Below are 24,329 nucleotides of genomic sequence, written 5' to 3' on the forward strand. Positions count from 1 at the left end.
GCCCAAATTATAATATAAATCTCTCAAATATGGAATATCATAAGATTTCAAATCAAATACGCGACTTGACAGTCGTACGGGACAGACCCAGTCACAATCTCCAATAGTGCACGGCCCCACGTTCGTCATCAAGCGTGTGCCTCGTCTCAATATAGCACTACGATGTGCAATCCGGGGTTTCAAACCCTCAGAATATCATTTACAATCATTACTCACCTCGAACCGACTAAATCTCTAGCTCGCGACGCCTTTTCCCCTCGAATTGGCCTCCACACGCGTCGAATCTATCCAAAATCAGAACGAGAACGTCAAAATATGCCAAGGGAACAAAGCCCAAGCGAAAACAATCAATAAAGGGCACAAATCCCGAAATTACCAAAACCCGAGCCCCGGGCCCACTTCTCGAAACTCAGAAATTTTCACATCAATAGATTCCTCGTCTCCCCACGAGTTCATACATATCAAAAGTACTAAAATCGAAGTCCAAATGACCCCTTAAATCCCCATTTAAAGGCCCTTAAACTCAAGCCCTAATCCTCCATTTTTTTTGCCCTTTAATTCCTTTAATTACATCCCTAAATTCATGAAATACAACCATAGAATTGAGTTTAGGTCCAAAATTCCTTACCTTACGAAGTCTCTTAATTTCTCTCTTCAGAATCGCTCAAAAAGCTCTAAGGTCGAAGGCAAAAATGGTGAAATAACCCAAAATCGCAAAATGAAATAAAATATATGGTCTGCCTAGGCCTTTCCGCATCTGCGGTCCAAAATCCGCTTCTGTGGTACCGCATTTGCGGCCAAACCACCGCTTCTGCGATTTTTCACTTAAGGCCCCAAAATCGCATCTGCGATATAATTTCCGCATATGCGGCTTCGCAGTCTGCGGAAACTGCTCATCTGACCCCTTTTCGCTTCTGTGATAAACCACCCACATCTGCGGCGCCGCATCTGCGGTCCCCAATCCGCAGATGCGAAAATACCAGAAGCAGCAATATCAGCTGCTGCAACAAAATTCTAACCTCTACGTTGACCACCCGAAATCACCCCGAGGCCCCCGGGACCTCACCCAAAAGCACAAACATAACCCAATACCTTATTCAAACTTGTTCCAATCATCAAAACACTTCAAACAACACTAAATCGACCAAAACACCTCGGATTCAAGCCTAAGTTTCTAAAAACATCCAAATTCCGTTTTTGATAAAAAAAAAACCCAACCAGACCATGTCCGAATAACCTGAAATTTTGCACGTACATCCCAAATGACATAACGGAACTACTGTAACTTCCGAAATTTCATTCTGACCACTATATCGAAATCTCACCTATCAACCGGAAAACGCCGAAATCTTAATTTCGCCAATTCAAGCCTAAACCTTCCACGGACTCCCAAAATGCATCCCGATCACGCTCCCAAGTCTCAAATCACCTAACGGGGCTAACCAAATCATAAAAATTCCAATCCGAGATCATATACAAACAAGTCAAATATTGGTCAAACCTTTCAAATTTCAAGCTTCAAACTGAGAACTGTCCTTCCAATTTCATTCCGATTACCCTGAAAACCAAAACCAACGATTTACTTGAGTCATAATACATAACGCGGGGCAAGTCATGCCTGAGAACTGGCGAGAAAAGTGCAAAAGCTCTAAACGACCGGTCGGGTCGTTACAGTTTTTTGCCTCTTATATAGTAATCTTAAGGTGGTCAGTTTGTGGTAATACTGGCAACACGTTACTGCTTTATCAGATCTAAGGGGAAAGTAGCAATGGCTAACAATGACGAAATCGAGTTGGTCAGTGACAATCCTCAGGGTCAATCAGTTGAGCAAGAGTCGGAGGAAGTAGGAAGATTGAAACATCAATTGACTGATGTGTATCAAGCTTGGGTTCTGGTTTGCCTCCGCCTCAGGGTCCCTCTGAGGGAACTTCCATAATACCCCAAGCGACTCAACCACCGCTCCCTGCAACGAGCGATCCCATTCTACCACCAGGGTATGTGCCAAACTACAGCTTCCATACCAGTCCTGGTATCTCTAATGCGCAGCCTCTTATCGCACCGGTTAGGAACACACCTCTCGTCATGTCTGGTCCGCCTGTGTATACAATCCCCCCACCAAATCCTGTGACGAGGCCAAACATCGAGCCACTATCTCATGCTTATGATGGCCAATACTACTCTCCAAATATGGCTTTTAAGGGTTCGGCTCCGCACAATCAGACCCCACAGTATGAGTTACCTGCAGAAAATTAAAAGGCTGTAAAGACAGGAGAGCCAGATGAGATGGTCAGGAAAATGAAAAGTCTTGAGCAAAACATAAAGAACATACAAGGACTAGGTGGTCACAAAAGTGTCTCATTCAGTGATCTATGCATGTTTCCTCATATCCATTTACCCACAGGGTTCAAGACACCAAAATTTCAAAAATATGATGGACATGGCGACCCTATCGCCCACTTGAAAAGGTACTGCAACTAGCTGAGGGGTGCAGGAGGAAAAGAAGAGTTGATAATGGCTTATTTTGGGAGAGTCTGGTAGGGGTAGCCTCTGAATGGTTCATTGACCAAGATATCTCTCACTGGCATGTTTGGGACGACATGGCCCAGACCTTCATCAAACAATTTCAGTACAACATTGATATTGTGCCAGATCGCAATTCCCTGTCCAATATGAAGAAAAAGCCGACTGAGAGCTTCAGGGAGTATGCCGTTAGGTGGAGAGAGCAAGCATCTAGAGTTAAACTACCCATGGATGACCATGAGTTAATCACTGTCTTCCTTCAGGCTCAGGATCCTCATATTTTCAAAATATGATGTCCGCAATGGGCAGACCTTTTGCTGATGCAATCAAGATAGGAGAAATGGTCGAGAATGGCTTCAATACTGGCCGAATTATAAGTCAGGCGGCTCTTAAAGCAGCCACTCAAGAAATCCATAATAGGCCGGACAACCTTGTTAACCAAACGAAGAAATATGAAGAGGCCATGATGGCATCAAGGGCAAAAAGAGGCCAAAGGGGAGCATCTCAACCCCCGGATCCACGATACTCAGTCGTCGATGCTCAGTCTTATGCCAAACCATCCAATCACAAGTAGATGCGGGCCCCAGCTTTGACATACCTTTGTCCGCGACAATAGAACTCTCAATCACCCTACAACCCTCGTCCAAAACAAGAGTCGAAAAAGGAACATAAGCAGAGGGACAATTTCACGCCAACAGTAGAATCCTACACAAGTTTGTTTGAAAGGCTATAATGTCGTGGCATGATTGAGCCGCTTCAAGGGTATGTTCCTGATCCATATGCAAAAGGTTTTGACCCTGTTGTACGGTACATGTACCATTCTAATGTCCAGGGACATAGCATTGAAGGTTGTCAGGCTTTGAAAAAGGAAATAGAAAAGATGATTCAAGAAGGAATGATCGTGGTCCAAGATAATGGCACCCTAAACGTCATGACCAAGCACGCATTTTTTCGGATGATTTACAATGATAATGGGGACGATTTGGTGGAAAATGTCAAGAACCTGTCCACTGAATGCAAGGCAAATAAAATTGTTGAAGATCTTGTTTGATGCTGATGTGCAAATTCGTAGCTAAGATGTTGAGCTTGATAATTGGAAAGTCGCCCCCTTCCTTGCCGGGAAGGAGTCTTGGTAACTTATTTTGTCATAATTTCTATCATCTGGATTATTTTGAGGTTGTGATCCAGATGTTGTTTGTTTGTCCTATCATCAAACCTCTCTATCCTTTAATCAATGAAATGCAACTTTTTTTTTCTCTTCTTTGTGTCATTTTAATCCATTGTGTTTAGTTCTTCTTGCATATATATTTCTTTTCACGCCAATTTTAGTGACACGACATGCATGCGGAGTTTTCGGCTAGATTTTAGTGTCCAATCTTGAATTGAATTGAGGAAAAACACTTGGAGGATAAATAAGAGGTTGAAGAACTTTGATGATAAGCCTGTCACATGGAACCAAAATAGTCATATCCGTAGAGGTTAGATGTTTATCTCAAACCTATCATGAATACTGGCTTAAGGAAAATTGAAAGTTTTGTTGGGCTAATCGATGAAAGGCTTTTTGCCATGGCCTGCATAATCTGATCATATCAGGGAAGATGACCCAAATCCCCAAAGAAGGTGCATTCCAGGGAATTTAAAATGATTAGCTGGTACTGAAGTGCACCCTTCTACATCAGGACAAGGACCAAGAAAAGGTGACTCCAAATTGTCAAAAGTCATTTGTTGCGAACAAAATATTGGCTACGAACTATACAACTGACAAAACCAAGATGGCAGTCATGTCCATCAATGTCGAACCTGAGAAGAGATATAATGTTTGGCATTCTTGAGGCTGGGAGGCCCTTTTTTCTGATACCCAAACACTTTATACCCTTCGTTACCCCTTTTGAGCTGGTTTTATTTTTCTTCGATCCCCCTCTTTTGGAATCAAGTATATAGTAAAAAAAACAAAAAAAAACAAAGAATCGAAGATCCATGCCACCAGAAAGATAGGAGCTAGGACAATCTGATAATATATAAAAAAAAAAGAAGAAAAGATGAAAAGGAAAGAGAAAAGAAAAATGAAAAATGAAAAATGAAAAATGAAAAATGAATAGAGAAACAACAAAGAAATCTTTCATGTTAGTTTGAACTACGTTTGACTTGATTCCTTTAAAGGATACGTAGGCAGCTCTACACTAGGGTTCAGTCTAACCAAATCAAAAATAAAAATTCCCCAGTATCTGAAACTAGGGTAGAATTTTTTTTTTTTATGTTTTTATGAAGAGTCGATTCCAAGAGTTGTAAATATACAACCCTATCATCTTGAGTCTATTTTGAGCCTTAATGTGACCCTTTCTTTCTAACTCTATCCAAAAGCCTTCCGAATAAAGACTTCCCAATTAGTCTTTAAGAATGCCAAGGGAAACACGCAATAAGCAACAATTTTCACACGACATAGAACGGTGTCAAATTGCTCGCACAAAAGGAAGAGAAAAAACAACGATAATTAATGAAAATGAGAGAGTCATTGGTGAAAAACCTCATGGGCACTGTAAGGCGATGGTAAGTAGAGATAAATAAATGAGAGAGGCTAGCTGGTGAAAACCTTTCGGGGCACTGCTGGTCGAAGGTGAGCTGTGATTTAATGCAAATATTTGGCACAAAGAGGCTAACTTCAAAGACGAAAAGGAACAACAAGAAGAAAGGATGGATTAGCTGGATATATTTGGCTGCTTAGTCCAAAATGCATGTCATGATCATTAATGTTGGCTACCGCATTCAAAAAGTTCCATTCTTTCTTTCCCCTTAAAGCGGCGTTTTCAGTTTAATACTATTCCTTCTCACTTTTACATTGCGTCATTGTGTCCATTTGCACTATTATTTTGAGTCAGTCTTTGTTAAAACAAACAAGAAATGATTTCAAAATTTGTTACCGGCTTTCTAACTGTCTATCCTAGCATATCAAGGAGGACATACCCAGGGAGCAACATGCACAATAAGTTGTTGAAGTTAAGCAAGATCTGAGGGTTCATGCAAATGGAAGTTCCAAAGAGAAACTTCGCTGGTCTATTTGCTTAGAAATTCAACAAAGAAAGGGACACAAAATTGGTCACCATTTTCCGGAAGTGCAAAACAAATGATGTGGGGCATACACGACATTGACACAAATCCAACTATGAATTCCTCTGATAAGCTGAATAAAGGGTTTTGAAGAAATCGAAAAGGTCACTAAGCAAGACTTGCTTCTTGGGCAAAATTGATAGCACCCCAAACATAAACTGATACCGGGCGCGAGATAATCAAAATTGACAAAAACAAATCGCCAAAGGGTGTGTGACATCCGGGTACGAAACAGTCGGGGACAACGATAGAAAGCCAAGGTCTCCAAAAAGCAATACAGATTATCCGAGCAACTCAGTACGACGCTGAAAGAATCAGTTCTTCTTCAGAAGGAAACAAAGTAGTGTTGAAATGAAGTTCTCAAAGGACGAATGTCACCAAAGGTAAATTCTTCAAAGTCTGTGCTTTTTCTTTCTAGATATGCCTATAACCACATAATCAACCACTGCATTTTCCAGCATAAGGTACATCAGTCCTTAGTTGAGGCTCTATTTTGACATAGAGCACACTACTCCCTAGTCGCATATTTAGTATAGGGTACACCAATCCATAGCTAAAACTATAAGGTACAACAATCTTTAGTGAGATTCCATTTTAATACAAGGTATCCTATCCCCTGGTTACTTTCTCTCTAAGTGATACAAGGCGCCGTCCTTGGTTACATTCTCTCAGCGATACAGGGTGCCAATCCCTGGCCATTTTCTCTCTTAGTAATACAAGGTGCCAATCCCTGGTTCCTTCTTACTGATACAGGGAGCCAACCCCTGATTATATTCTTTCTCAGTGATACAGGGCGCCAATCCGTGGTTACATTCCCTCCAAGTCTTTCAACCTCACTCGTAGGAGACACACTTTCTAGTTTGAGTTATTTCAATAGGAGATGCACTTCCTAATCTTAACCATCAATCCTAGGAGACGCACTTCCTAGTCCAAGCCATGCAACCACACTCGTAGGAGACGCACTTCCTAGTTTGGGTGCCAACCCTTGTTATATGCCCTCTTAGTGATACAGGGCGCCAACCCCTGGTTACATTCTTTCTCAGTGATACAGGGCGCCAACCCCTGGTTTCCCTCCAAGTCTTTCAACCTCACTCGTAGGAGACACAGTTCCTAGTTTGAGTCATTCCAATAGGAGACGCACTTCCTACTCTGAACCATTAATCCTAGGAGACGCACTTCATAGTCCAAGTCCTTTAACCTCACTAGTAGGAGACGCACTTCCTAGTTTGAGTCATTCCAATAGGAGATGCACTTCCTAATCTAAACCATCAAATCCTAGGAGATGCACTTCCTAGTACAAGTCTTGCAACCTCATTCACAGGAGACGCACTTCATAATCCGAGCCATCAATCCTAGGAGACGCACTTCCTAGTCTAAGTCTTTCAACCTAACTCGTAGGAGACACACTTCCTAGTTTGAGTCATTCAAATAGGAGACACACTTCCTACTCTGAACCATAAATCCTAGGAGACACACTTCCTAATATGAACTACTAATCCTTGGAGACGCACTTCCTAGTTTGAGTCATTCTAATAGGAGATGCACTTCCTAATCTGAACCATCAATCTTAGGAGACGCACTTCCTAGTCCAAGCCATGCAACCACACTCGTAGGAGATGCACTTCCTAGTTTGGGCGCCAACCCTTGTTATATGCCCTCTTAGTGATACAGGGCGCCAACCCCTGGTTACATTCTTTCTCAGTGATACAGGGCGCCAACCCCTGGTTACATTCCCTCCAAGTCTTTCAACCTCACTCGTAGGAGACACAGTTCCTAGTTTGAGTCATTCCAATAGGAGACGCACTTCCTACTCTGAACCATTAATCCTAGGAGACGCACTTCATAGTCCAAGTCCTTTAACCTCACTAGTAGGAGACGCACTTCCTAGTTTGAGTCATTCCAATAGGAGATGCACTTCCTAATCTAAACCATCAAATCCTAGGAGATGCACTTCCTAGTACAAGTCTTGCAACCTCATTCACAGGAGACGCACTTCATAATCCGAGCCATCAATCCTAGGAGACGCACTTCCTAGTCTAAGTCTTTCAACCTAACTCGTAGGAGACGCACTTCCTAGTTTGAGTCATTCAAATAGGAGACACATTTCCTACTCTGAACCATAAATCCTAGGAGACACACTTCCTAATATGAACTACTAATCCTTGGAGACGCACTTCCTAGTTTGAGTCATTCTAATAGGAGATGCACTTCCTAATATAAACCATCAAATCCTAGGAGATGCACTTCCTAGTACAAGTCTTGCAACCTCATTCACAGGAGACGCACTTCATAATCCGAGCCATCAATCCTAGGAGACGCACTTCCNATGCACTTCCCAGTTCGAGTTATTCCAATAGGAGATGCACTTCCTAATCTGAACTACCAATCCTAGGAGACGCACTTCCTAGTTTGAGTCATTCTAATAGGAGATGCACTTCCTAATCTGAACCATCAATCCTAGGAGATGCACTTCCTAGTCCAAACCTTTCAACAGGAGATGCACTTCCTAGTTTGAGCAATTCCAATAGGAGACGCACTTCCTAATATGAATCATTAATCCTAGGAGACGCACTTCCTAGGCCAAACCTTTCAACCAATCCTAGGAGATGCACTTTCTAGTTTGAGTTATTCCAATCGGAGATGCAGTTCCTAATCTAAACCATTACTCCAATAGGAGATGCACTTCCTAATCTGAACTACCAATCCTAGGAGACGCACTATCTAGTTTGAGTCATTCCAATAGGAGACGCACTTCCTAATCTGAACCATCAATCCTAGGAGACGCACTTCCTAGTCCAAGCCTTTCAACCTCATTCATAGGATATGCACTTCCTAGTTTGAACAATTCTAATAGGAGAAGCACTTCCTAATATGAATCATTAATCCTAGGAGGCGCACTTCCTAATCCAAAACTTTCAACCTCATTCGTAAGAGACGCACTTCCTAGTTTGAGTTATTCCAATAGGAGACGCACTTTCTAATCTAAACCATTATTCCAATAGGAGACGCACTTCCTAATCTGAACTACCAATCCTAGGAGATGCACTTCCTAGTTGAAGCCATTCCAATAGGAGACACACTTCCTAATCTGAACCATCAATCCTAGGAGATGCACTTCCTAGTCCAAACCTTTCAACCTCATTCGTAGGAGACACACTTTCTAGTTTGAGTTATTCCAATAGAAGACACACTTCTTAATCTAAACCATTAATCCAATAGGAGACGCACTTCCTAATCTGAACCACCAATTCTAAAAGACGCATTTCCGAGATTGAGTTATTCCAATAGGAGACACACTTCCTAATCTGTATCACGGAGACGCACTTCCTAGTCCAAGTCCATCAACCTCACATTGTAGGAGACGTACTTCCTAATGTAAACCTTTATTCCTAGGGGGCGCACTTCCTAGTACGAGTCCTTTAATCTCGCAGTCATCCCAAAGCTACCCATGGTAGATGCACCTCTTAGTCTAAGTTTTATCAGTTCTACTCCTAAGAAAAGCACATTCGATTTGGAGTCTTCAGTGTCATTTTTGCATCTTTCAAATAAAATAAGCTGATCTGCAGCTTTACCTAATAACTCACAACATTTTCTCAGTGCCAAACTAGGGCAAAAAATTTTGTTCGTTTTGTTCGTCTTTGATGGCTTTGCAGGCCCCGCCGTAGAGCACAGGTTGTGATGATTAGAGCTTGTCGTTTCAGTTATCATCGGAAGAAAGAAGTCTTTCGATCACAGTATTATTGGAGTTAACTTTGTCAATGTGTCAGCAACCAGCTTTTCAAGATTCATCTTCTCAATTTCGGATCAGGAAAGCAAGTGAATGAGATTGAGTCATAATCGTTTCTTCAAAGAGCATCAAGATCCAATATAAGGTCAACACAAGCGAGCAGGTCAAGAATCAAGATTTGACTCCAGAAGGCACATAGATAGGAAATTTGTAACTCCTAGTTTGCAGACATATGTAGTTCTCTTCTCTTTTTCTTTTGATGTAAGAAGCAAGTAAGAATAATAGTAGCAAGTAACAGTAACAACAACAACAACAACAGTCTTAACTCGAGTGTCCGGTAGTCCTAGCTACCAAATTTTTCCAGAACTAAACTGACCTGATTTCTTTATAGCCAAGGATATGTAGGCAACCTCAAAAGCAAGGTTCGGTCACGTTTTTCAAAAATTCTTTCAACGGAGTAATACACGAGCAAAAATTAGCTATGGCATTCACTTTCTTTGCACGAAAACTCTTCACGTTCTCGAGCAAAGAGGGGCAGCTGTAAATACCTAATTTTTGCTTTTTCTTTTCTCCTACATTATACCTTTTTTTAGATTTATTTTGGGTGTGTTTGTAGATTATTAGAATTAGAGTTCTTAAATATTGAGTGATGGGGGTTAATATGGATTGATTTTGTTGGTTTTTAAGCACAATTGGTCTAAAACATGGACCAAATCTGTGGCCCAATTGCATTGGACCCGCCCAGCTCAAGACCCCAACCAGACGCACCAAAACGACATCGTTTTGGTTAAGTGGCTGAGATTTAATCTTAGCCACACATCTTGACTTGATCCAACGGTCCTAATTTAATCTCCCACCTAGGTATTTAAAGCCTAAGGAAGCCAAATTTTGCCCCAATTATGCCTTATTTCCCTTTTCTTCTTCCTCTCTCCTCACTCTCTCATCTCCCTGTCTCTCCGCCACTCACCACGGTGGCTCCGCCGGCCGGAAATCGCCGCCGCTGGCGGACCACCTCCAATCCACCCCAAAATCTCACCATCTCTTCCTCTCACTCCCCTCATTCCAAATCCATGACCCAAATTCCCCAAATCTCCACCAAAAATTGACAAACCTAAACCCTGGTCGTGCCGCCGCCTTTGCCCCGCCGCCGCCCGTCGTCCAAACTACCCCAAAATTTCACCATTTATTCCTCCCAACCTTTTCTCCACAAATACAAGCCCCATTTCCTTCAAACCCCTCTCAAAATTCGCACCATTGCAGGACTGCTGCTTCCACCGCCGATCCGCCGCCACTACCACACCACATAACCTCTACACGACCCCTTAATCTCTCTTTCTCTTTGACACAATACCGAACTCAACCTGGTTCGCTGGAGTTTTTATTTTTCGGCATTTGTCATCGAGAAAAAGAGGCGTGGAGGTCGATTCGCCGTCTATCTATGTCACACTACTGATTTGAAGCTCGAGTGCTTAGGTAAAATCCAAACCTTTCCTCTGTGCTTGTGGTTTGTTGTTTCAATGCTATTTGATTGTAGCTCTCCTTTTAATTTTAATTAGGTTAGTGGTCATCTTAGTTTAACGCTTAATATAGTTTCTGTTTCGGTTAGTAATTAGGATTAGGTTTTAATTGGTGTTACATGATTATGTTATGTAATTCGTGCTTTTGATTTTGTTAAATTAGGATAGTTGTTCTAGTTTAGTTTCAACAAAACACTAACCCGTATTGAGTCTTGTCGTTTAAAGTTTAGTTAATATCGGTTAATTGTTGTTTGTTTGATTTTGATTACCTGTTTGGTTTAGTTACTATGAGTTTTAGTAGTTTAATGGCAACTTAAAGCTTTCGAAATGAGAATTCCCTCTCCAAGTCAACACCGAACTTCCCGAAATTCAATTCCGATCACACGTACAAGTCATAATACCTGAATTGAAGCTGCTCATGGCCTCAAACTGCTGAACGGCGCGCTAGGGCTCAAAACGACCTGTCGGATCGTTACACATCTTATGTGTAGACNATTTGGTAAAAGTTGAAGATTAGTTGGTTCAATCATGTATTAAGGTACATTAGTAGCTTACTTTTAGTGTTAGGGTGGCTGAAATGACATTTTTTTCTCCTTATTTATGCTATAGCGAATTTTCAGGCTGTCCTTTCACCTTTTGGACAGCCTTTGAACAGTGTTTAGCACACAAGTTAGTGCTTTTGGATAGACTTTTGGTGAACCAAAATTTGCCCAAAAAGTGGCTTTCTTTGCCTACTTTAGTGCAGCCCTTTCCTCACTTTACACACACACACTCTATCACACATTTGCTAGACATTTTTACACACTAAAAACACAATTTTAGGAGTAAAAATCAGCAGCTGAACTTAAAGAAAGTAAGCTGAAATTGTAGCTTTATGAGTGCTTCTTAGAGTGAAAACTCTTTCAAAAAAGCATAAGTCTCTTAGAGTTGATTCTGGGTTTCTTCTCTAAGGTTTTCGGGCTGTTTAAACACGATGTTGCTACTGTTTTCTGCTGTTTTTGTTGCTGAAATTTAGTTCTTCCCGGCTGACATTTGCATTCTGCTATCCAGGTAATTCTCTCAAAGTGCTACTGTAATTTTGAGTCAAGAACGAATAGAAATGAAGCAGATTTAAGTGTTCTTCAGCTTCTTTTTTTTAGCTTTAAATTTCTTGTTTGTGCAGGATTTTGTATGTAAGCATGTGTAATGAATGTTGAACTTCTTGTTTAATTGTGGTTGACACCATTTGTTAAAATATTTTGGCTCATAGCTCGTTGTCTTTTTTTTTTCTGTCCGTTGCAATGTATATTTGAAGCCGGAAGATTATCCCGTATTTTGTCGTGTGTGTGTGATTTTCAGGTACTAGTCGCGGCGGACGAGGCGAGCTTGAGGCGTTTGGAAGTGAAGATCGAAGCAACACTGGCCGGAACGTGCAAGAGTTGGCAGTAGTTGACCTCGGGCGCATCAAAGCTTACTTCCAGGTTTTTTTCACCGGGAGTTGGTACCTCCTGATCACTTGTTTACTCTTGTTTACTCTGCACACCTTTTTACGTATTCTAGCTAGCATCCTGTGTGTGGTTTACTCTGTCGCTATCTAGCTAGCACCCTTTTTCATATTCTGCTAAACTCCGTGTGTGCATCACTGTTTTTTATAGTCGGTTGGAGGGATAGTGGCCGCGGCGGGGAATGTGGTATAAGGTCATGTCCTCGGGGGGTGGGGGTGGTGGTGGGAGTGAGCAGGGGGCAGGGAGCGGCTCTGTGGGTGGGGCAGGAGGCAAGGGTGGGAAGGGGATAGCGGTCGCTCATAGATTGAGGATCGGGTCGTGGAACATAGGTACCCTGACGGGTAAGTCCATTGAATTGGCGAAGATTCTTCAGAAAAGGAGGGTCAGCATAGCTTGTGTGTAGGAGACTAGGTGGAAAGGGTCGAAGGCGAGGAATGTAGACGAGTTTAAGCTGTGGTATTCTAGGGTCGTGAGGGGTAAGAATGGAGTGGGTATCTTGGTGGATAGGGATCTTAGGGAGTCCGTGGTGGAGGTTAGGCGAGTGAACGATAGGTTAATGTCTATTAAGTTTGTTATTGGTGGTTGCGTCCTCAATGTCATCAGCGCTTACGCGCCGCAAGCAGGCCTAGACGAGGAGGTTAAGAGGCGCTTTTGGGAGGGCTTGGACGAGTTGGTGAGTAGTATTCCCCAATCTGAGAAGTTAGTTATTGAGGGGATTTTAATGGTCATATTGGGGTTGATGCTGGTGGTTATGGTGAGGTGCATGGTGGCTTTGGCCTTGGGGTTAGGAACGGAGGAGGCACTTCGCTGCTTGATTTCGCCAGGGCTTTTGAGCTTTTGATTGCGAACTCGTCATTTCAGAAGAGGGAGGAGCATTTGGTTACTTTCAAAAGTTCGGCGGCGAGGACTCAGATTGATTACCTCCTCCTCAGAAGGAGCGATAGAGGGTTGTGCAAGGACTGTAAGGTTATTCCGGGAGAGTCTCTTTCGACTCTTCATAGACTCCTAGTGATGGATGTCGGTCTCTGGGTGAAGAGGAAGAGTGGGGGTGCTCGGGGCAGGCCGCGGATTAGATGGGGAGCTTTGACTAAGGAGAAAGCCCAGGAGTTGGAGAGGAGGTTAGCTGATGGTGGAGCTTGGAGAAGTTTTGGGGAAGCGGACGCAATGTGGTCAGAGACGGCGAACTTGGTTAGGGAGGCAGCGCGGGATGTGCTCGGGGTAGCCAAGGGCTATTCAGGCAGACATCAAGGTGACTGGTGGTGGAACGATGTAGTCAAAGGAAAAGTGGAGGCGAAGAAGGCGGCGTTTGCTAAGTTGGCAGGGAGCTCAAGCGAGGAAGAAAGGAGAGTCAACAGGGAGAGCTACAAGGTGGCGAGGAAGGAAGCGAAGCTGGCGGTCACGGAAGCAAAAAATGCGGCGTTTGGTCGCATGTACGAGGAATTGGGGGAGAAAGGCGGGGACATAAAGTTATTCAGGTTGGCTAAAGTGAGGGAGAGGAAGGTGCGGGATCTAGACCAAGTTAGGTGCATCAAGGACGAGGATGGTAGAGTTCTGATGGGTGAGTCTCAAGTCAAGCAGAGGTGGCAGGCGTACTTTCGAGACCTGCTTAACGAGGAGGGGGATCGAGACGTAGAGCTAGGGGAGTTGGGGAATTCAGAGTGTCATAGAGACCTTGGGTACTGCAGACGCATTAGGGTGGAGGAGGTCGTGGGGGCTTTGCGTAGGATGAGTAGGGGTAATGCGACCGGGCCAGACGAAATCCCGGTGGAGTTCTAGAAATGCATGGGTAGGTCAGGAGTAGAGTGGTTGTCCAGGTTGTTCAATGTGATCTTCAGGACTAAGAGGATGCCGGAGGAGTGGAGGTGGAGTACAGTGGTGCCCGTGTATAAGAACAAAGGGGATATCCAGTGTTGTAACAACTATAGGGGTATCAAATTACTAAGCCACACCATGAAAGTCTGGGAGCGGGTGGTTGAGGCGAGGGTGAGGGAGATGACGTCTATATCCATGAACCAGTTCGGTTTCATGCCGGGCCGCTCCACTACAGAAGCTATCCACCTTGTCAGGAGATTGGTGGAACACTTCAGAGATAAGAAGAAGGACCTACACATGGTGTTTATCGACTTGGAGAAGGCGTACGACAAGGTCCCAAGGGAGGTGCTATGGAGGTGTCTGGAGGCGAAGAGCGTGCCGGAAGCCTACATCAGAGTGATCAAGGACATGTACGATGGAACTAAGACTAGGGTTAGGACAGTGGGTGGCGACTCAGACCATTTCCCGGTGGTAATGGGGCTTCATCAAGGATCTGCAATTATCCCTCTCTTATTTGCTTTGGTGATGGATGCTATAACACGCCATATTCAAGGGGATGTGCCATGGTGTATGTTATTTGCTGATGACATAGTCCTGATAGACGAGACGAGGGTCGGTGTTAACGAGAGGTTGTAGGTCTGGAGACAGATTCTCGAGTCCAAGGGTTTCAAACTAAGCAGGGCTAAGACAGAGTACCTGGAGTGCAAGTTTAGCGCCGAGCCGAGCGAAGTAGGCAGGGACGTCAAGCTTGGATCTCAGGTCATCGCCAAGAGGGACAGTTTCAGATATCTTGGGTCGGTGATTCAGGGGGAAGGAGAGATCGACGGAGATGTCACTCACCGTATAGGGGCGGGGTGGTCGAAATAGAGGCTTGCATCAGGAGTCTTGTGTGACAAGAAAGTGCCACAGAAACTCAATGGGAAGTTTTATAGAGCTGTGGTTAGACCTGCCATGTTGTATGGGGCTGAGTGCTGGCCGGTGAAGAACTCCCATGTCCAGAGAATGAAGGTTGCGGAGATGAGGATGCTCAGGTGGATGTGCGGGCTCACCAGGTTAGATAAGATTAGGAATGAAGTTATTCGGGAGAAGGTGGGGGTGGCCCTAGTAGATGAGAAGATGCGGGAAGCGAGGCTCAGGTGGTACGGGCATGTGCGGAGGAGAAACCCCGATGCCCCGGTGAGGAGTTCTGAGCGGCTGGCGGTGGTTGGCGCGAGTGGAGGCAGAGGGAGGCCCAAGAGGTATTGGGGAGAGGTGATTAGGCAGGACATGGCTAGAATGCGGATTTCCGAGGACATGGCCCTTGATAGGAAAGTCTGGAGGTCTAGTATCAGGGTTGTAGGATAGGGGCTTCTAGAATTTTTCGTACTTCTGTCCCGGGGCTGGGGGGGGGGGGTTTGGTAGGGCTCTCCATAGATGATCTGTGTATTGTATTGTGCCCCCTTATGGTAGTTACTAGTCGATATATTTGCATGCCATTTTATTTATGGTTTATGTTTAGATAATTATTTATGTGATTTCTGCTGGAGTTACTAATGCTCTTTTGTTTTTTGTTTTTTGTTTTTTGTTTTTTGTTTTTGTTTTCCTTTTCCTTTTCCTGAGCCGAGGGTCGATTGGAAAAAGCCTCTCTGCCCTTTCGGGTAGGGGTAAGGCCTGTGTACGTATTACCCTCCCAGACCCCACCTTGTGGGACTATACTGGGTAGTTGTTGTTGTTGTTGTTGCATGTTTCATGAAAAGGAAATATGATTTCTTTTAATTTTATAAGTTTTTCCTTTTAGTAGCTTATTGAGTTTAGTTTGCCTAAGATTTGTTAGCCAATGTTCAACAATTCGTGATGTTCATTTATAAATTTTTTACTAGTGTGTTATTTCTTGTAATTATAGTTTTATAAGTATTTTGGTGTGGATTTATTTTTATGAGCATAAAATTGTAGTTAGGTGATGAAAAGGATAAAAATATTGGCCCCTACAAATATAATAATGGTTTATCAATAGTTAATAGTAAGTTGGACAAGAAAAAATAAAATGCTAGGCCCAAAGTTAATAACTAACCTTTGGCCCAAATGGCCATTTAACTTCTAAAGGGGCCAGCAGTCCAAGTGATTACTTTAATTGGACTCAATGCCCATGACAACCAAAACAGGCCGGCATTTTCAATATAAGTGAGCTGACCCATCACAAATGTTTCCATATCTCCTTTTATATACAATAATAAAAACGAAGAAATTAGTTTTTTCCTTTTATTAAAATAACTTTACAACTTAATCTCCTTAACAATTAATTTAAACGCAAGGCAACTAGTAGGTGCATATTAACTTTTTCATTCACGGAATCGCTTGCGTAGCGTGATATTAAATCTTAATATTTTGATTCAGTAATCTCATACTATTTCTACTAGTTTTAATTAATTTCTAATTTAATTAATTCTTTTTGCTAAAATTACAGATTCGCTTACGTAGCGCGATACTTAATATTTTAGCAATTTTTAAGTGTAGTAACTTTTTCAAAAGTAATAATGTACTAATAATCCTTGTCATAACTGCGGATTCGCTTGCGTAGCGCTGTTATGATAAAATTAATAAATTTCGTCTCGATCACGCATTAGCTTGAATAGTGTGGTTATGACATCTTATTATTCAAATTTTTCTTTAATTTTTCTAATAATCCAGATATAAAAGCGACTATGTAAAAATATAAAAAGCATATAAATATCAATTTGTTCAAAATTAATTAAAGCCAAGTTTAAGTCAATAAAGCGACCGTGCTAGAACCACGGGACTCGGGGAATGCCTTACACCTTCTCCCCGGTCAACAGAATTCCTTACCCGAACTTTATTTTCGCGGACCAATAATAATAGAGTTAAACCTTCCTTTGACTAGGGATTCAAATGGAAAAAGGTGACTTGGAACACCCAAAAAATCAATTCCAAGTGGCGACTCTGTAAATAAAATAATCCTTATTCAAGTTTGTTACTTTAATTGGAAAAACTCTTTAATCCACCCACAATCCATAACATATATATCTTTTTGGGGGTAGGAAAAGGGGCGTGACACTAGTTTGATCAGTGTTGACTTGCCTAACAATGGCGTTGGGCGTCATCACGGCCTATAATGGAATTGGTTTGTGACACAAGAAGTGTGTTCGCATTCGTCATTACTAACAAGAATAAAAAAGGCCAGCCCGATGCACTAATCTCTCGCTATATGTGCGGTCCGAGAAACGGCCTGGCCACAAGGGTTTATTGTACGTAGCCTTACCTAGGGATGACAATGGGCGGAGCGGGCGGGGCGAGTTTTCTTTGATGCAGGGCGGGGTGGGTTTGCTCTTATGCAGGTGCAGGGTGGATTTAAACTATTAATTTTATAAAAGCGGGGCGGGTTGCTGGTTTGACGCGGGTTGAGTGCGGGTTCAACTGCTATTTTATATTTGTTTCAGCTAGCAATTTAATTTTATGTTTCTGTCCAAAGAAAGTATTCTTATTTTTGCATCTTGTAATTATTTACATTTTCATTAAATTTTGGTATTAAAAACAATATAATGGCTACTATTCGAGAATGTTCTATCGAGAAACATTTTACAAACTACATAATGGCTACTATTCGAGAACGTTCTATCGATAATCAACATTGGTGGTTTATGGGTTCAGAAAGAGTACAACTACTCCATTTCCTTTCCGAGTCTATTACTCAAATGGTCACTCAACTATCCCAAATTATCTCCTAAAGTCACTTTACTTTCGTTTGTAACAACAAATGTCACTGAACTATGCCTATTGCACTCAGAAGGTCACTCAACTAGATTTTACAAATTTTGGATTGCCAAATACCTATTTTACCCTCTAAATTATAAACATTTATTTTCTTTTTATTTTCTTTAAACTTTTTAATATTATGATTTTTCCTTTTTAATTTATATTGGAATTACCTATAGAATACATAAGTATTATTTATAAATTAAAAAAATACAAAGTATTTAAGCATATATAATGCTGGAATAACAAAATAATGAGCATGGTAAAAAAATTAATTAGAATAATTTGTTAATAATAATAATTGTAGCATTAACAACAAAAATTCAAAAAATTATTTAAATAATTCAGAATGAAATAAAATAAAGGTTGTAAAATATATATTCCATGCACGTAATATAAAAATAATTATTCAAATAAAGGTATTTTTATAATATACATTATATATTCTTGAAAATTATGCTCAATTATATTATTATGTTTCTACCAACTTTCCGACGACACAAAGTTATGTCACCTGAAAGTAGGGGGACTATCTGTATAGGGTAAAATATGCTATGTTAAGTTGTTCATGGAATATATATAATATAATTGAGCATAATTTTCAAGAATATATAATGTATATTATAAAAAATACTTTTATTTAAATAATTATTTTTATATTACGTGCATGAAATATATGTTTTACAGTCTTTATTTTCTTTCATTCTGAATCGTGTAAATAATTTTTTTAATTTTTGTTGTTAATACTAAAATATATTATTACGAACAAATTATTCTAATTAAATTTTTTACTATTTTCATTATTTTGTTATTCCAGTATTATAGATGCTTAAATACATTTTATTTTTTAAATTTATGAATAATATTTATTTATTATATAGGTAAGTCCATAATATAAATTAAAAACGGTAAATCATGATACTAAAAAGTTAAAAAATAAAAATAAAAAAAATATTTATAATTTAGAGAGTAAAATAGGTATTTTGAAATCCAAAATTTGAAAAATCTAATTGAGTGACCTTCTGAGTGCAATCAGTGGCGGAGGGAGAGTATAACTTACGGGTTTAGCCGAACCCAGTAGCTTTCGGTCAAATCATGTATTTGTCTTAAAAACTTCATTGAACATGTATAAATTATTTATTTAGAACCCAGTAACTTAAAAGATTTAGAATCCCGAACCCACAAGTTTCAAATCCTGGCTCCGCCTCTGAGTGCAATAGGCATAGTTCAGTGACTTTGTTATTACAAACGAAAGAAAAGTGTCTTTAGGAGATAATTTGAGATAGTTAAGTGATCATTTGAGTAATTGACTCTTTCCTTTCTATACCTATATGCAAGTTTTCTTCTCTCTATTAATTAAAGATTCCTAATTAAGGATGAACGTAAAACTGAAAAAAATATATATTATGCGTATAGCAACTGACTAATTGGTTGATAGAATCTCGCCTCTCTTATTTCATGAATAATGTACAATTTTACTAGACGACAAAAGAAAGATATAATTGCTTGAATAATATTAAACTCATTATTTAAAAATAATAATAAAATGTTAAAGTAGTTTGTTTTAGAAAAAATAAAAAAGAAAAAATAATAGGACAAACTTAAACGTGGCGGGGCGGGGCGGGTCCAAACGGGGCGAGGCAGGTTGAAGACTGAAAAAATAGCTATGCGGGCGGGGTGGGGCAGGGCGAAATTCTTGCGGGTTAAGCCAAACATGCCCCGCACCCGCACTGCCCCGCAGCCGCACTGCCCCGCCCCACTGCCATCTCTAGCCTTACAATACATTTCTGCAAGAGGTAGTTTCCACGACTCGAAACCGTAATCTCCTGGTCACATGACAACAACTTTACTAGATATGCCAAGGCTCCCCATCTTTGCCATCACTAACAACGATGGAACGGAAAATAGAAAAAATGCAGATTATGCCACACGATAAACTCATCTTCACCATCACCTAAACGAGTTTGCAAAGTTTGCTTTTTCAGCAGTAGAAACAGGTTAAGAAGTAACCCTAATACATTCATGAGTGCAAAAGCAGAACTTAGAACAGTAGCCTGAATGTTCTATTGTCGAATAGACAAGGCTAATGATTCAAAGGTCCTTGTTATAATATACAGAAGACGCTAATCTATGTACACTGCACGACAAGTGAACAAACTAACAGCAAGCTAAAGTACCAAAATTTTGACAAACCGAGTAAGAATTACTACAAAATTTTGATAAGATCAATGCCTGGACTGATAAAGTTCCATACTTTCTCTGCCTCTGTTAACTAGATCGTCAACAATGGGATCTTGCATTAGGTGCCCCTGCTTCGACGACCACTCCAATACTCGATATACATTGTCCTCACCTAATGCCTCATTGTCAGGAACATGCATTGCTATGTAACTCAAGAGAATCAGAGAAGGAATCTGAACCATTTGTTCCCCAAAGTAAATTAGTGGAACTAGGTGCTTGGTGCCTCCTGCCTCTATTATAGCCTTGCAGTGATTGACTCTAAGAAAATTTTCTGTGCAAGCAAATTTCTTAAGTGCAATTGCAGCTTCTCGTGTTACATCCGGTTCCCTATCATCTAGTAGTTTCACCAATGGACCAATGATTCTTGTCTCAGTTGCTCGAAATGTCCTAGCGAGGTGCCCTATCGATTGGATGCTGGGAACGAGCAGTTCCAAGTCTTCCTTTTCAATGATTCTCAAGAACTGGTCTACGACAGCTTTGGCAGCAGGTGCAGTGGGCTTGAAAGCAGAATGTCGCAAGTCTGAGTTTGTCTCAGCTACTGCTGTGATCTCCATTAGTGCCATAGCCGAATGATATTGTACTTCATCAGGTCCCTTCTCCAGCAAAACTGCTAGGCATAAAAGTGCTCTGGATTCTGTAATACTACTGCAGATGGCAGCATTTCCCGCGCAAAGGTGCCTAAGTGCTCTGGCAGCCATTGCTTTCATTTCGGCCTTTGTAGCAGGATCTTCGCTCTCCCTCTTCCCCTTAATGCTAGTCCCGGACAAGGTGACTTGGTGCTGCTTCTGCTCATGATGAGGATGATGTACTGGGTTGTGTTGTTGGTTAGGCTTTGGTATATTATTGTTCATCGTAGCATTGTCTTTCGATTTCAGGGCCATCATATTCGCTACCAAATTATGCATTTGGGTGGTTTTGTGATCACCCATTGGATGTGAAATTTGACTACCATCTACATCACCGTCTTTGACAGTAGTAGTAGAATTGGTATTGGCCATCACAATATTGTTAATGGACATGGTCTGTTTACTAGCAATAGCATACTTACTATGTTCTTGAATGGTTTCAAAGGCAAGATGACTAACCAGTAATCTAATAGTATTAGTCTGAGCAAAATGATCTTGACATTTGGGATGATGTGCAGCCAATTCTGAGATAGCCCAAGCCACCACAACCTGAACCTTCATGTTCCCATCTTTGAGGATTTTTGCAAACACAGAGCACACACCAGCATTCACAATGTGTTCGACGCTTTCCGGATCACGGCCAAGTAAGCCAATGGCCCTTGACGCACTCTCCTGACCCTCCATTCTTCCTTCTTTGGCCAATTTCAACAATGGTCCAACCCCACCTTCCTCTATAATCAACTTTCCATAGCGATCGTTGTCACGAGCCAACGAGACAAGAGAAGCTGCTGCATCCGAACGTTCCTCTATCGAGCCCGAACACAAGATAGCTATCTGTTCCCATATAAGGCACAAAATTGGTTCATTTGCAGCTATGGGAGGAAGGCCTAGATATTCATTATCCCCATCATCAGCAGGGGTGGAAACACGAAGGAGCCAAGAAACATCACCAATAGAATTCTCGAGCTGTTGGATTGTTTTCCTAAAAGCAGCAGCAGGGATGATGGTGAAAACACGTCTCAAACCATTGGCACGGCATTTGAAAATGAGGGTAAGGGCCTTGTCAAGAACTTGCTCTGTGTCATCGATGATTCGACGTGTTGGACGTTCGTACAAGTCGTTGCTGGAACGGGCAGCCTGTCGGAGAAGCGCAGCTAACTTCTCTGTTTTGGTTTTGATGTCCAGACAATCTTGTTCGAAGTTATTAACATCGACAGCGGCCTTTGTTATATGGTCCGCTAATTGTATTGGCCTTGCTAGGATTTGTTTCACTATGTCCGCCATATATTAACGGCGGACCTTTTAATTTATTTCCTAAAATTAAAGAATCAAAAAACTTATCTTTGACAGAGAAGAATTATTGTTAATGAAAAGAAAAATACAGGATTGGTAAAGTTCAATGGTGTTGTGATCCCGAAAAGGGTTGATGAATCTCACCCTCAGCCAAAGAGCCATGAACGGAGGGCGAGAAGGAGGTGGTGATAGGGTGGCGAGGGGTGGTGGTGATGGTCAGTTATGGAAAATGGGGTTTCGTAATGGTTAAACGCAATTATCTCTTTAGCTGTCGAGTTTCCATGAAACGAAGACTCGTACTCCGACTGTTACAACCTTATTTATAGGAAACTATTTGGTTGGTTCCAAAGAGTGTAATGGTATGCTTTTGTAAGAAGATTCGCTTATAAGGAATTAATTTTTCGGACAAAATTTGAATTTACCCGTTTACAATATGAAATATCTTAATTTGCATATTTATTACACTTGAGTGTAAGATATATGTATTGACTATTGCATATATACTTTTTAACATTTAGTCATAGTTAAGTGATATGCACATATATACTTTTTAACATTTAGTCATAGTTAAGTGATATGCATTTTCACATTGATTTGTTGATTCTTAACGTTAATTATTTAGTCAGGTGCAAATATCGTATGCGAATAAATATTTATCACTTGTGCCCTATCGTTAGCAAATAATCTCGTATTTACCCAGATTTAATGAAACTTTAGCGTGAATTTAAAAATGGGAAGACCTAAGCATAAAATTAAATATTTACCAAATTATCCACTAAAAGTAGAAAGACATTTTCTACCCGGCCCTTATCTAAACACTACTTTTGTTACCAAATAATAAATTCACCTTCCAAAATGTTAAAAGAATTAATTAAATGGGAAGTAATTGGCGTGAAGTTCTTGTATTTGACAAGCACTTACTTCAGAGTTACTAGTGTAGTCTCTTCGTGACTTTCTTGGAATTACTTTAGTTTCATTTTCCAGTAGTTATTTCAAAGGTATAGGATTCCTATTCGAGTGAGTACATAGTTTCATTCTCAATTAAAATAGATACATTGTGTATGCGGTGAAATCAGAGGGCCTGATTTCCCGCCATTAAGCCACTTCGGCAAGATATCTCGAGACCCCGAGGATACAAAGTCACAGTTTAGTCCTTTCCTTCGAGGCCTATCGAAACCTGATTCGAGGCTGAGATCGGGATAAAGAAAGGAAGCCCCCAAGGCAAGCGGTTGAGTCTGACAGGATCGGCCTACCCCTAGCCTACGCTGGGGCGTCGAGTCAAGCCGTCACATCTTCATACTTCATGAATTAAATATACATGTATCCCGAGTTTCCTCTACTATATAAAAGGGACTCACCCTACCTTGTAAGGGACTGATGTTGCTCCCACAATTCTACAAAGTGCAATAATCTCTCTCTCTCTCTCTCTCTCTCTCTCTCTCTCTCTCTTTTCTTACAAAAGCTCATTGGTTCTCACTGATACTGAGGATACCTCGATATCCTTTGCCTCTATACGTGTTCTTCATTTTACATGTGTTCTTCATCGTACAAACTCAATTTCGGTTGTAAATAGCTTCGTTCGATTATATTTCTAGCTGTTAGATTACTCCCGAGTATCCTCGACAACCCAAGCTCGACCCCGAGGTCGACCTTGAAGTCCCAATCGACCAAGCTTACGCCCGGGTAGCAGACCCTTTGGTCCGCTCGTTACCTCATTTATCTCCCNCCCACCCCCCATCATTAAAATTCATAATACTAGCATCATCTACTCTAACAAACTAGCTTGGGAATAGATCCATATATTTAGAGTCCCATCTAATAAATTTAATTGTTGCTACCATTTTCACGGTAAATAGTATTAGTGATTATTTTCTTGTTAGATTCATTACACAAATGCATACCATCTTTCACACTTTTTCTTGTCCAAGATCCTTTAATTTCAGGTAAAAATGTCTAGCTCGGTGAACAGAGCTGAGAACGACCGCCTCGAAGATCACAGGGAAAATGGTGTAGCTATCCCGACCGCCGGAGCACCACTACAGGATCCCGATAACGCACCCGGACTAATACAAGCGGACGCGGACTCACAGGACGCACAGCAAATCAATGAAACTTCTCATGCCGACAGAAGCGCGCAACACAGTGACCGACAGGAAGTTCAAAAAACCCCGCCAGGGAAGAACAGGAAGTTAGTCTTCACGATATTTTTGAAATGTTGTAGGCACAACAGCTGGCCATTGCTCAGTTGCAAAGC

The 24,329-nt window shown here is 41.3% G+C and overlaps 1 protein-coding gene across 1 annotated transcript; it reads right to left on the reverse strand.

The window, feature by feature from the left end:
* Window positions 19,914-22,338, reverse strand: LOC109223493. The gene has a single exon (XM_019387830.1). It carries the CDS (start codon window positions 22,064-22,066, stop codon window positions 20,141-20,143), a length of 1,926 nt encoding a protein of 641 aa, XP_019243375.1. The 5' UTR covers window positions 22,067-22,338; the 3' UTR covers window positions 19,914-20,140.

This window comes from Nicotiana attenuata, chromosome 3 (genome assembly GCF_001879085.1).
Source record: "Nicotiana attenuata strain UT chromosome 3, NIATTr2, whole genome shotgun sequence".
In the NCBI taxonomy this organism is placed as follows: domain Eukaryota; kingdom Viridiplantae; phylum Streptophyta; class Magnoliopsida; order Solanales; family Solanaceae; genus Nicotiana; species Nicotiana attenuata.

Coding starts and splice junctions, on each gene's coding strand:
- LOC109223493 (XM_019387830.1), bottom strand. CDS start 22,066: ATGGCGGACATAGTGAAACAAATCCTAGCAAGGCCAATACAATTAGCG.